This window comes from Seriola aureovittata, chromosome 15 (genome assembly GCF_021018895.1).
Source record: "Seriola aureovittata isolate HTS-2021-v1 ecotype China chromosome 15, ASM2101889v1, whole genome shotgun sequence".
Lineage (NCBI taxonomy): Eukaryota > Metazoa > Chordata > Actinopteri > Carangiformes > Carangidae > Seriola > Seriola aureovittata.
The window spans coordinates 14,583,102-14,596,493 of NC_079378.1; the positions used below are offsets into that span (position 1 = coordinate 14,583,102).

The 13,392-nt window shown below is 40.4% G+C and overlaps 1 protein-coding gene across 1 annotated transcript; it reads left to right on the forward strand.

The window, feature by feature from the left end:
* Positions 1-2,786: 2,786 nt before the first annotated feature.
* trpc6a (transient receptor potential cation channel, subfamily C, member 6a) lies at positions 2,787-13,184 on the forward strand. The gene is made up of 14 exons (XM_056397187.1): positions 2,787-3,006; positions 4,093-4,421; positions 5,813-5,945; positions 6,461-6,761; positions 7,170-7,355; positions 7,642-7,806; positions 7,907-8,150; positions 8,236-8,463; positions 8,980-9,244; positions 10,571-10,766; positions 11,833-12,030; positions 12,267-12,305; positions 12,616-12,691; positions 12,901-13,184. Exons 1-14 carry the CDS (start codon positions 2,867-2,869, stop codon positions 13,026-13,028), a joined length of 2,628 nt encoding a protein of 875 aa, XP_056253162.1. The 5' UTR covers positions 2,787-2,866; the 3' UTR covers positions 13,029-13,184.
* Positions 13,185-13,392: the final 208 nt, after the last annotated feature.

Below are 13,392 nucleotides of genomic sequence, written 5' to 3' on the forward strand. Positions count from 1 at the left end.
AAGTTTTTTTTTAACTTATATTTATTGTTATTACTTCTTTCTGATTTTGCATGCAGTTATAATGCATATATGTCCAAATTTTCCATCATTCTTTCCACTGCTCCTTCAAGAAGAGGAAAACAAGAACCATTTTATTCACTCACTTATATAATGTTTGTAGCTAATGGTTAATAAATAATTCACAAATGCATTATTGATCAGGTATATGCCATTAATAAGACCAACTTTTGGGTTGCCAAGTCGTGTGTTATAAGTCACGGGTTAGCAGGTAACCTGTACGCTGTTAGTCCAGCATGAATCCTTATGCTTAAACCACGTCAAAAAGTTGTAGCCAAAAATGTTCATATGTGTTCATATAATTGCATCTATCCTGAGGATGAGGATATTCATGGAAGTTCAATGTCAACTTTCCATATCGCAGTGTTAGCTGATAATGAGCGGCCCTCTGCAGAGCTGGAAGTGTCATCAGTTTTTTTTTATCAAAGCCGCAGCAGCAGCTGGTGAATGTAAACAGTTTGTATTCCTAGTTACAATTACAGTAAATATTGTGCTGTTGTCAGAAGAGGGAAGACAGGTGGTCAAGCCTGAGCCGATAAGTGCCTGGGACGAAGGGGTCCTGTTTCACATATACACAGATCAGGGTGAACAAACTCTTTCAAGTGTGAACACATTCCATATTGTTGTTACACAGATCGCAGAGGGTGAGTGTGAAAAGTAGTAAATCTGACTTAATAATAAGCTGTGTAACTTTGTACTGTTAGTTTCAATATGACTGGCAGCAGCAGGTGAAACTGATGTTCTGAGTTGAGTGAAAACACCACTACCAACCCATTCCAGCAGGCGGTGCTGTGAATCCATCTCAACATAGTCAAGAAGAAAGCAGGTAAGTGTGTGTGAAGACGATACCTACATATGCATGAATATGTGTGTGCGTGAGTCATTTTGTCTGCAGTTTGTGAGAATAATGTTGCCTTGTTGGTACTAAGATTAATTGCAAATTATACTTGTGGTTACCATGACCTGGAATGGGTGAGTACCTGAACATGCGCTTGCATTATCTTTACACAGAGCAGAAACAAAAGCACCAGAAAGTTGTAATTTAGGCGTTGACTTGCTGGATGCAGTATTTCTTCACTTCCAGGGGGAGGCAGCAGCTCTGTCCATTCAACAACTTTTCCTGCCACTATGAAAGTCAGCTACACACACACATACACACATACACACACACACACACACACACACACACACACACACACACACACACACACGGACATCGTCAGCTGACTCTAAAGAGTTGAAAGTTGTTGCATGGCTTTCATACAGAATTGTGGCGTGTGTCATGGCGAAGTTAAATATCAACATTACCAATTGAGGGAAAATCAAGCTACAGTTTTCACCAACAGGATACTCATTTGTACACACACAGCTTAGTGTGTGTATTTGTGTGTGTGTGTGTGTGTGTGTGTGTGGATTCATTGGCAATATGCACAAAGCAGACCATACAAAGAGCCAGAGCTCCTACTGTGTTATCACCAGAATCAGTGGCATTAAGACATGCACACACACACACACACACACACACACACACACACACACACACACACACACACACACACACACACACACACACACATACACACACACACAGGTGCTTGCCCACTCGGTGCCCCCCAATAAGAGTGTGTATGTTTTAGCTGACAGTGTTTACGTTCAGATCTTAGGTCTGTTCTGTTCTGAGGAGGAAGTCTTAACAAAAACTCTTGCTGGTGACATTTGTCAGAGTTTACCCTCTTTCCCCCGACCATCCACCCTGTAAGATGTGACGCTGTTACACCATGAAAAGTACAAAGTGACTACGCTTCAGCAATCAGGCCCTTAAAAGGCAATTTTCACTGCTACAATCATACATCAGAGAGTCTGCTTTAACAGACATTTTTATGCTGAGATGTCCGTGTGATGTAAGGGGTGTTTTCTGTGAAATTCATACTGAAAGCAGATAAAATGTGGTGAACTGAGCGGAAACTGGCGACAATGATGCAAGACCTACTGTACTTCCAGATTAAAAAGCTAAAAATATCAGATGTGTGTGTTCTTGTCAATACAAGCGACAGAAACTGGGTGCCGGGACTCACCTTTGACCTACTGGAGAGAGAACACATGTTTGCATGCTTAAATACACTTGCTTAAATGTGTGTGGACACATACTGTGTGTGTGTGTGCGTGTGTGCGCACAGTGGGAAGTTTTTTTCCCACAGTGCACAAGGATCAGTGGAGAGTGGGAGCGCACAGGAAACAAAGTCTACTGGGAATTTAAACCCTAAGGAATCTCATCTGCTGTTCATCAGCCATCAGTCACTCCTGCACACATGTACACACATAAACACACACACACGCACACACACACACTGACGAACCTCAACATGTAGTCTAAACACTGCAGTTTAAAATAGAATTTTACAGCCTAAGGATGAAAACCACTGGCAAAGCACAATATTCAGAGAATATTCTGCAGCTGTAAATCAACTTAAATTTTGCAAAGTAGTCTGTATTCTTAAAACTAATCCAGAGAGTAATTTCTAAGGACATTAAAGGAAAATCCAGAAGAGTCTGTAGATTCAGCTGAAACAACTGTGACAAAAACGACCATATTCCACCAGTAACCTTCAGTGAGTTATCCTCCACATCTGTAAAGTTCAATGAGTCATGTAAATAAAAGTACAGTGGGACCCAGAAGGATGCATTCTTTCTCAAGGACACAGAATAAACAGAGGCGGAGGGAGACAGAGAGAGGGAGTCATGCCACAGGCACTTGATTACTCGTTCATATGAAGCAGGAGCAGACCCTCTATTGTTGACCACCTCCAGGATGAACCACAGACCGTTGGCGGCTCATCATAACAGCCGGACTGCGGGCTACAACGACAGCCCGAGGGCCAGGAGCCGTGATAACCTGCTGATATATGATGATTTTGGAGAGGAAAACTGTTGCCCTGGACGATGCCTCGGGTAAGTCTTATATTTACATCCCCTATTGAACCCCTGTGTTCATGTAGTGGGCGGGTGTGTTTATGTGTTTCGTTAGATTCATTAATCATTTGACTTTAATAACCTTTAAACAACTTTTCACAGTATTGACATCAACGCAGCATGACAGATTATCATGGAGTTTATAATAAAGATCCATAACACAAAGCAATAAAGTAAGACAATATCCTCGTCAATTACCTCAGCGTCATTGTAATTACTTATCATTTTGATTTTGGCGGTGTACGGTCATCTTCGAACTTGTTTTCAACATACGTGTCCACAATAATTAAGTCTTAAGTCCTAATTAAGAAAAAATAAGATGGATGAGATCATAATTGCATTTTTAATGTTACACCATATCCTTTAGAAGTCCCTCATATCCTACAAGGATTGTTTTATACAGATTATGTCCTGTGTGGTTCACAGTATGAGAGACAGCAGCTTTGATAGTTTGATCTCTGAAGATGCTGAACTTTGTAAAATGAGCTTGTATCCGACGATAAAAGAGAAGAAGAACACGTTATATTAATTAAACTATAAAATAGTTTCTGTCAGTGAATGGTCCAACACAATAATTTCATTAGGATTACTAGAAGATCATGAGTAGTGATGTAGTTTCCCTTCATATTTACAGCCCAGTAGAAGTTTTTTTTTGTGTAAAGAACATTTCCATTTACTCTTTGGTTTGTATATTTTATCTCTACTGTTGTCTATTTTTAGCTTTTTATCTAAACATGGTTCATTAAATGGAATTTAGGATTGCAGTTTCTGTAGAGTAATGTTTCAAATTTAAATTATTATCTACTACAACTATTAAAAGTCTTTCATTAATTTTGACTAATGATTTGTCTGACTGCAGTGGCTCTCTCTCTTTGTGTCAGAAATCACCTTTACATTATTTTTTTTTATGTCTATTCCAAGGGTTTTCTCTCAACATATATAGAATTAATGATTAAATGATGAATGATTAAATCCTATTAATGTGAAATGTGAAACTGAGATGAAACTGGGGACAAGTGTCTGAGGTGTGGTTTCCAAAAGAGTTTTCCCCTGACTCTCTGGCAGCCACAGCAGCTCGGAGAGACAGCTCACGGCTCGCCTCACCGCTGCTAAACGCCGCCAGGCTCTACGTGGTCCTGCCTACATGTTCTCTGCTCCTTCAATCAGCCTGTCAGAGGTTGAGCAGCGTTTCCTGGAGGCGGCTGAGTACGGCAACATACCAGAGGTGCGACGTATGCTGCTCCATGTGCCCAACTTGAATGTCAATGCTGTGGACTACATGGGCCAAAATGCACTGCAGCTGGCTGTAGCCAACGAGCATCTGGAGGTGACGGAGCTGCTGCTGGGGAGGGCAGATTTGTCCAGAGTGGGTGACGCCCTCCTGTTAGCCATCAGTAAGATGTGTGCATTTGTGTATGTTTGCAGACAAGAATCAAAAAACACATTTAAAGGGTTAATCACACATGGCAGAAGGCTGACATTGCTGATTGTGTGTTGAGCTTTATAGTTCGAACCATAACAACCAAGTTAATCTATCCTTTAACGGGCTCCTCCACCACAGCTCATAAAAACATACAGCTAAAAAGCCAGCATAACTTAGCAAACCCACCAAACACCAGGCTACCATGAGCCTCTACTGTCGGCTTCTACTGTAACAAGATTTTAATGTGGAGTTCTTTAACTTCATTAAACCTGCACTGACTGATTTTTTCAGTCACACGAGCTGAAAAAGAAGATGTAAACTGATTAGTCACATATTACCTCCTTATAAAGGTTATATGCTGAACTGAGCAAACAGTTGGGAGTTGCATCCACCAGATGTGGAGCATTAGACATTAGAATTGTGTCATGTTTGTGGCCACCTGGTGAATCTCAGTCTAATACTTCCCTGCCTTTTAGCTCTGTTCTGTGGCTCCATCAACCCGTTAGCTATTGAATGCTCCACTATGCTCACTGCTAACTCCATCTGCCATGCTGGACAGGTGGACGTTTTTCACCAGTGTGGGATGTTGGATCACGGCATGCAGACTAGACTTGGGTTTATAAAACTTTACTGAAGGGGTTTAAGGCATCAGGTACATATAGGAACGATTTCTTACAGTCATTTGACCTGCCATAATGCAGAGGTTTATTTGTCATTGACACACACACAACAGGTAAGGTATATTTGGTGTCCTCTGTGTTGTTTAGCAATTTCTGGAGCTTGCCTGGGCTGGTATTGCTAAGGTGCTTAAATGGCTCACAGAGGAATGCACTGCCAGAGACTTTTCTACAGAACTCTCTCTGAAAACAGCTTCCTGATGCAGCTCATAACTAAGCTGTGAGAGCTGGGAGAGTGAGCCAAAACTGTAAATTTGTGGGCCATAAAACCAAAGCAATGAGCTGAAAGATGCTTAAATGCTCTGAATAGGTGAAGGCAACTACAGATTTTGGTGATCCTGTAATTTCATAATTGAATCTTGAACTACTCAGGGTTAACTGTTAGAAACATAATCAACTGTTTTTACACAACTGAGTCCTCTAATGCTGTTGAATGAGTTTAGATCAAAGCATTACTTTCTTTATGGAAGATATAGTTTCAGGATTGTTACTTACTTTACAGTATAAGTAGGTAATGTCAAGACAACACATTTTTCACAGGCAATTCATGTTCCACAATATTAGCAACAGTACTGAGGTAAGACTGTCAAAGGGATGAGGTACCAAACCACACCAACAGCTTTTCTCTTTGTCCGTGTTTGTGTGTGTGTGTGTGTGTGTGTGTGTGTGTGTGTGTGTGTTGTAGGTAAAGGTTATGTTCGCATCACAGAGGTTCTGTTGGGTCACCCTTCATTTAGAGATGCTCATCGTCTGACAGCGAGCCCTGCTCAAGCTGACATGTTGGATGACTTCTACGCTTACGATGAGGACGGGACAAGGTATAAAGATACAGAGATATGCAAAAGGCGGAAGCATCACTAAAAAATTTGTTGCCTCTGACCACAGTAATAGTAGCTGCAGCACTGGTGCAATAAATATATATAATCCCTGATATGTGGGACATCCTGCATTCCCCTGACTGATTAAAGGGCTATTTTGTGTTTGCTGCACTGCCAAGAAATAGTTTGGTACATAACACCCTCGCAAAATGTTAATTTGTTGTTTTTACACCCCCTTTTTGTATGAATTGAACAAACAATATCTAAAATGTTAATCAGTGAACTTTAGAGGTGCTGGTACTTGGCTTTTGTTGCCTTCAGACAGAGCCAGTCTAGCTGTTTCCCTCTGTTCCCAGTCTTTGTGCTGAGCTAAGTTGGTCAGCTACTGGTGGTATTTAATAGACATGAGAGTGGTATGAATTTTCTTATGATGTTAAGGCCTTTGATGTTTGTTTGTTTTTTGCTGCTTTGTGAATGTATATTGTATATGTTTTTGTGTGTGTACATCCCCATAGGTTCTCTCATGATGTGACTCCAGTGATACTTGCAGCACACTGCCAGGAATACGAGATAGTTCACACCCTGCTGAGTAAAGGGGCTCGCATCGATCCTCCTCACGACTACTTCTGCAGCTGCGACTCCTGTAACTATCAGCAGCAGTTCGATTCCTTCAGCCACTCACGATCACGGATCAATGCCTACAGAGGACTCGCCAGTCCTGCTTACCTCTCTCTGTCCAATGAGGACCCGGTGCTGGCAGCCCTGGAGCTCAGCAACGAACTGGCCATGCTGGCCAATATTGAGAAAGAATTTAAGGTACAAATACCATCAAAGATCTCACAGAATCAGCACTAACAATGATGCAAACACAAGTCCACCAAGAACACGTGCACTGTTACTGGCACTGTGCACGTGACCTGAAAACCAGCTCATCATCAAGTGCACAAAAAGCATATTTGCCATGTTGCTGCCAACCAGCTGCCAGTAAACACAAGAACATTTTATGGGCCCTAAGAGAAGAAGCAGAAACGGATGAGAGTCAATACTGTAATCACTGTTGCCATTGTTGGTTTGACACATATTTAACAACTGTAATTATTGGGCCAACAGTAGGAAATTATACTATGGGTACTGCACAATAAATAAATGTCACAATTGCTTTTTACTGGTAGCATGATAAAAAACGTGATTTCACTAATTGACGCACATTTTCCCTGCTCGTAGAACGACTACTGCCGTCTGTCGAGCCAGTGTAAGGACTATGTGGTGGGCCTTCTGGATCTGTGTCGCAGCACGCAGGAGGTGGAGGCCATACTGAACGGAGAAACTGACTCTGAAGACAGCTATGATCTGCCAGGTCGCCCCTCCCTCACAAGGCTCAAATTAGCCATCAAATATGAACTCAAAAAGGTTAGTATATATATAATTTATATTTATATATATATTATTTATAGTATATATATTTGAACTGCAGATTAGACAAAATAGGCAATGTGTGTTGTGTGCATCATGATGATTCTTTCCCACACTGCCCCTTTGGCCCATTCATCTCATAATGACAATATCAAATTATTGTTTAGGCAGCAGATTATTGTCTCTTCATTCACACTTCACAGAAGCAATAAACATTATGGCTTGAAATTGCGGTCTTCTTTCTCTCACCACCCTTTATGTCTCTGCACTTGGGGCCCTTCAGTTTGTGGCTCATCCTAACTGCCAGCAGCAGCTGCTGAGTATCTGGTATGAGAATCTGCCCGGGCTGAGACAACAGACCACTGCTATCAAACTGCTGGTGGTGCTGGCAGTGGCAATAGGGCTGCCTGGACTGGCCCTGGCATACTTGATCGCGCCGTGCAGCAGAGTATGTCATTCACATTAATTCCCAAATGCACAAACTAGATTTTAAATCCCTGCAGTGTGTTTTTCTCTCATCCTCCTTTTGCTTCATCCTTTTTACTCAGGTGGGGAAAATAATGCGAAGCCCCTTCATGAAGTTTGTGGCCCATGCTTCGTCCTTCACAATTTTCCTGGGTCTTCTCATCCTAAACGCTGCAGACCGTTTCGCGGGCACCACCCTGTTGGCAAACATGACCCACCATCAGCTCCCAGTTGGACACCAACTCCACTCTGACCCGCTGCTGCTCTACCGCATGACAACAACACCCTTCACATGGATGGAGATCCTCATCATTTCATGGGTCGTGGGTGAGCAGTAGATGATCATGATGGATGAACTTCCTCATCACTTCGTCATCTTGTGTGTTACACCGTTTGATATGTGCTGCTGCAGGTATGATCTGGGCTGAAGTGAAGGAAATCTGGAGTCAAGGACCAGGGGAGTACCTGGTAGAACCGTGGAACTTCTTGGACTTTGGGATGCTGGCGATCTTCCTCGCCGCCTTCAGCTGCCGCTTCTCTGCTCTGAGACACGCTGACCAAGCCCAGACCCACATACACACACACTACACAACACTGATAAATGTCACACTGCCCGACAACTTACGCTACTTTACACTGGGTGAGCATGCTCACACACCTATCAGACCACCACACTTTAGTAGCCAACATTCACCTAGTGTTTAAACAGTTGCAGCAAGTTAGCACAAGGCGGTACACACAGGATCATATGTACTGCATTTGTTGAGATGACATGTGTTGGCTCTGGACTTTAGCAGGCACACAGATGGCCAAACATCAACAGTGTCTGTTTGAATTATCCTGTTATTGGGAAGTTAAATAGAACGATAAAACAGACCAAGCTTCTAGTAATCCCAATTAGAAAAGCAACATTTTGGATGGCAAACCTAAGTAACCTAAATCGTTAGTGGTTTCCAACATTCTTGGCTTTAGACCCCTGAAAATACAGTCCACTTTTAAAACCTTAGTCACAGATTGCACATGTGTATTTGATAATCATTGGAGGCCAGAAGAAGTAAAACTATCTAACATTTTACAAGAAATACATATAAGTAAAATACATATAAGTAAATGTTGATTTGCTGAACTTTGACTTGTTTGCGCTTTATTTTTGTAGCACGAATCGACTGGTTGCCGTCAGATCCCCAGCTGGTATCGGAGGGCCTGTATGCAGTCGCAGTGGTGCTGAGCTTCTCTCGGATTGCTTACATCCTCCCAGCCAATGAGAGCTTCGGCCCGCTGCAGATCTCTTTAGGGAGAACTGTCAAGGACATATTCAAGTTCATGGTTATCTTCATCTTGGTTTTTCTGGCGTTCATGATCGGCATGTTTAACCTGTACTCCTACTACCTGGGGGCGAAGCAGAACGACGCCTTCACCACGTGAGACATTCTCTGTGCACATGTCTGTTGGCTGTATATTTCACATTCATTTCACAGTGCAAGTGTGTAAACGTAAAGTGTGCTTTGAGAATTTCAATTCCATTTTTTTGAACATTTTGTGGTGGATGGAGGATGAATTACCACATGGGCAAGATCACTCAGCTGAGGTCCTAGAACCAACACTAAGCACAGTATCAGTATATCAAAGCACAATATAAAGGAACAATATTAATCTTAGATTGGGTCGTACAAAATTAATTTCCTAATCTTCAGCCCCTGTTTTATAGCATGTGTCAAAATCTATCTTGAAACTTAATCCAGCCACAGCATTGATTTATTATTAAACAAAAGGAAGAAAAAAAAAAAATCAGATTTTTTTTTATTGTTTATCCCTTTAATCATATTGGGACCTGTCAAGTTATGAAGTTCATTGGGCCCAAATGTGGACAACTAGAGCAGAGTAGTTGCAGTAAAGTGGCTTATTTAAACACAACATGAGAGACTAACTGACCAGGTAAAAGTAGTCTGAAGTGGCGAAGCAAGTCCAAGACCAGAAGTCTAAACTCAACAAAATCCAGTTGGGTGACACAGGGAGTAAGAGAACAAAAAGCACTAGGAACACTGGGAAACCAAACTGACACACAAGGGTGTCTGAGGAAAAATCTCAACTGTTCATGGGAGCAAACAGGAGTACAACAGACAGACTGATAATGACAGAGTGAAGACAGGGACTGAAATACACAAGGGAGGCATGGGTAATAGAACACAGGTGAAACACATTAGGGCGGGGCAGACAATCACTGAGGAGGGAAATGGAACAAAGATATAAAGTCCTACAAACATGAGACACACAAGGCAAATATAATAATTCAAAGTAAAACAGGAACTGAATAAAAATCCAAAATTCAAAGTCCAAAGAAAGTGTCCAAGTTTAGAAAAATAAGAGCAGATCATAACAGCAACCCCTCAGATTTACCTTGTAATTGCATTTTCACACAGTTAATAATAACACATGAAAATAAATATGATATGATGGCTTTCCTATCTTTAGCTTAAGTTTTTTTTTTTGCCTGTGCAAATTAGTAAAAGATAAATGGGAGGAAATCAATAGATGCCTGAAACCGAAAAATGTATCATAGGCTTTGAAATTGATGAAGAGCAACATAAACACATAATTAAGAATTTACTGAGCCTAAAAATATTTTTTCTTCCATTCCTTTTCTCACCGATCCTCTAAAATGTTTCCCTTCTGATGATGAATGTTTATGTTTGTGAAAAATAATTTTTCTCATGTCCCTCCATTTCACTCTCTGTGCGTCCATCCAGCCTGGAGGAGAGCTTCAAGACACTGTTCTGGGCTATATTTGGACTGTCTGAGGTCAGGTCGGTTGTGATCAACAACGGACACAAATTCATTGAGAACATTGGTTACGTGCTCTACGGGGTCTACAACGTTACCATGGTGATAGTGCTGCTCAACATGCTTATCGCCATGATCAACAGTTCCTTCCAGGAGATTGAGGTTCGCAAAACAAGTACTATCATCATAATAACATTATCATGTTCTTCAGATACAAGCTCACAGATATAGACAGTGGCCTGAGAAAGTATTATCTTCACATGTAGCACGCATTCTTCACACTTCCTGCTAAAATTGTTTTTCAGTTTCTGGCAGGAATGAAATAATGTCATTTAAAACAGGAGTAAAAATGTATATTTGCTCCAAATTGTTTGTCATAGTAGTATTGTTCAAAATGTTAAGATTAAAGATTTAAGATTTAGGTTTTACTCATTAGAACTCATTAGAACATGTTTTGTAAATAGATGGCACTTTTGCCTCCCTTTTCTAATGTTTAGGTGACAAAATAAATCATCTCACATTAATTTTTCATAGAGCAAGAAGAGTAAAAAAGTATACTCTTAATTTTTGTGTATGATAACAAACTATTTAATTACCATAATATATTCTGAAGAGATCTAAAATCCAACAAACAAAACTACAAACATTTTATCTATAAAAAGGACTCTAAATATACATTTCAATTAGCTTTTCACCTCAGTTGACTAGGCCAGAAAATTCTTTTTTTTAAAGTTTGTGTTGCAGATCAACACAGTGCTGAGGTTCATATTTTCATTTTACAGCATCTGTTGAAGAAATTGTTCAACATTTTGGGAAAGATGCATGCTTAGCATGACGCTACAGCTGGCAGCTGATTAGCTTAGCACAAAGACTGGAAACAAGGGGGAACAGCTAGCCTGGGTCTGGAGAATTCTCAAGACATGTTAAATAGTGAGCTTTAGCGATGCTGATAGACTGATTTAAAAAAAAATATTTGGACAGCCAGTCCATCTGTTTCTCCCTGCTTCCAGTCTTTATGCTAAGCTAAGTTAACTTACTGCTGGCTGTAGCTTCAAATTTAATCTACAGACATGAGAGTGATGTCAATCTTCTCATCTCATTTTTGGCAAGAAAGCGAATAAGAATATTTTCTAAAATGTCAAGCTATTTTTTCAGTAAATCTGAACTGGTGTCTCAAACTCAAATAGCCACAGTGATGCTCGTAATGTGTTTTCCCTCTTTTCTTCAGGATGATGCTGATGTTGAATGGAAGTTTGCTCGGGCCAAACTCTGGTTCTCCTACTTTGAGGAGGGAAGGACGCTCCCTGTGCCCTTTAACCTGGTCCCCAGTCCTAAATCCATGCTGGGACTGGCCACAGGTATCAAGTCCCTGTTCCTGCATGTAGCAGGACACAGTGAGGAGAAAACTGAGACACAGCTCAACCAGGTACCACACAATCTGCATGCATGTACTGGATATTTCATGAAAACATTGTATACAGCATTTATCCTTCCTCAGCTTGTACAGTCATAAGTCCATGGTACGTAGTAAGGCTTTAAAGACAGAGCCTGAGCACCTCCCAGTGGTTTCTCTGCTGCAACACAAGCTGCAGCTCAGAGCTGAAGACAAAAAGAAAAGTCACAATTATGTTCAAAGAAGTTAACTTCAGCTTAATTTTCTAGCTCGGGGTTTGTGCTTCGACCAACCCAAGCAGATATCAGGTATGCATGTGTGTTTTTTTGTTTTGTTTTTTTGTTCCAAACTTATTTGACAGCTGTAATTTATATTTAATTTATACTTAATTTATACTTAATCCGCAGAATTGGGTTTTATATCCAAACCAAGTGAGAAGTTAACAAAATATGATATTATATTTAATAATGCTACACTATAACTCATCAGCAGTAAACTACACTGTTACATTCACAAAACTTAAGCACGTATGTTAATGCTGTGATAAAATAATTTGTTAGTAGTCGTAGTAGTAGTAGTGTTAATTGTATCTGGTGCTTTTTCCATCACTGATTGTAGAAGATCATGAAGCGACTGATAAAGCGATACATCATCAAAGCCCAAGCAGACAGAGAGAGTGACGAGATCACTGAAGGTAAAATCAACAGAATGATACTGAAACTGCACTGAACTTAATTTAACTGCTGTATCCACTTTGGAAATAAAGCTACTCTAAATGTATTTGTCAATAAACCAAGCATGACCTTAAAAAAAAGAAAAAAAAAAAAGAATTTTCTCAGATCTAAAGTATTTTTTCTGCATTTTAGATTTTCTTTGATGCCTTTGTGTCTGTTGTTAATTCAGGGGAGCTGAAAGAGATCAAGCAGGACATCTCCAGCCTGCGATATGAGCTGCTAGAGGAGAAATCACAGAACATGGAAACACTGGACGGACTGCTGAGGAGGCTGGGAGAGATCAGCACACCTTCATAGTAGATTGAACACAAAACTGTACAGCCCATGGATTTAAAGCGCCTGTTCTGCATCACTGAATGTAGACAAACTATGATAGCATCAAAGCATTAATATAATAAAATAAGAACGTATGGTATGTGAATCTCAAATTAAAATGGAGCTTGCTGATTTGCATTATTATGTGTCATTTATATATTTATAATATGCAAAGTGCAATTTTTGAATCAATCAAACTGGGAGAACATCTTTTAAAAGACCATTTGAAAAAAAATGAAAAAAGTCTGATTTTGTCAACACTAACATACATTTGAAATACAGTGTCAATGTGAATGATTAATCAAATGTAGTATGTTTTGCACGTTGGCATATGGTACAATGGATA

What these genes read in the sequence shown, in the direction of transcription:
- trpc6a (XM_056397187.1), top strand. Translation starts at nt 2,867, where the DNA reads ATGAACCACAGACCGTTGGCGGCTCATCATAACAGCCGGACTGCGGGC. An exon ending in GTTCCTTCCAGGAGATTGAG is followed by an intron (nt 10,767 to 11,832) that starts GTTCGCAAAACA and finishes TCTTTTCTTCAG; the next exon opens with GATGATGCTGATGTTGAATG. An exon ending in CCAACCCAAGCAGATATCAG is followed by an intron (nt 12,306 to 12,615) that starts GTATGCATGTGT and finishes CACTGATTGTAG; the next exon opens with AAGATCATGAAGCGACTGAT.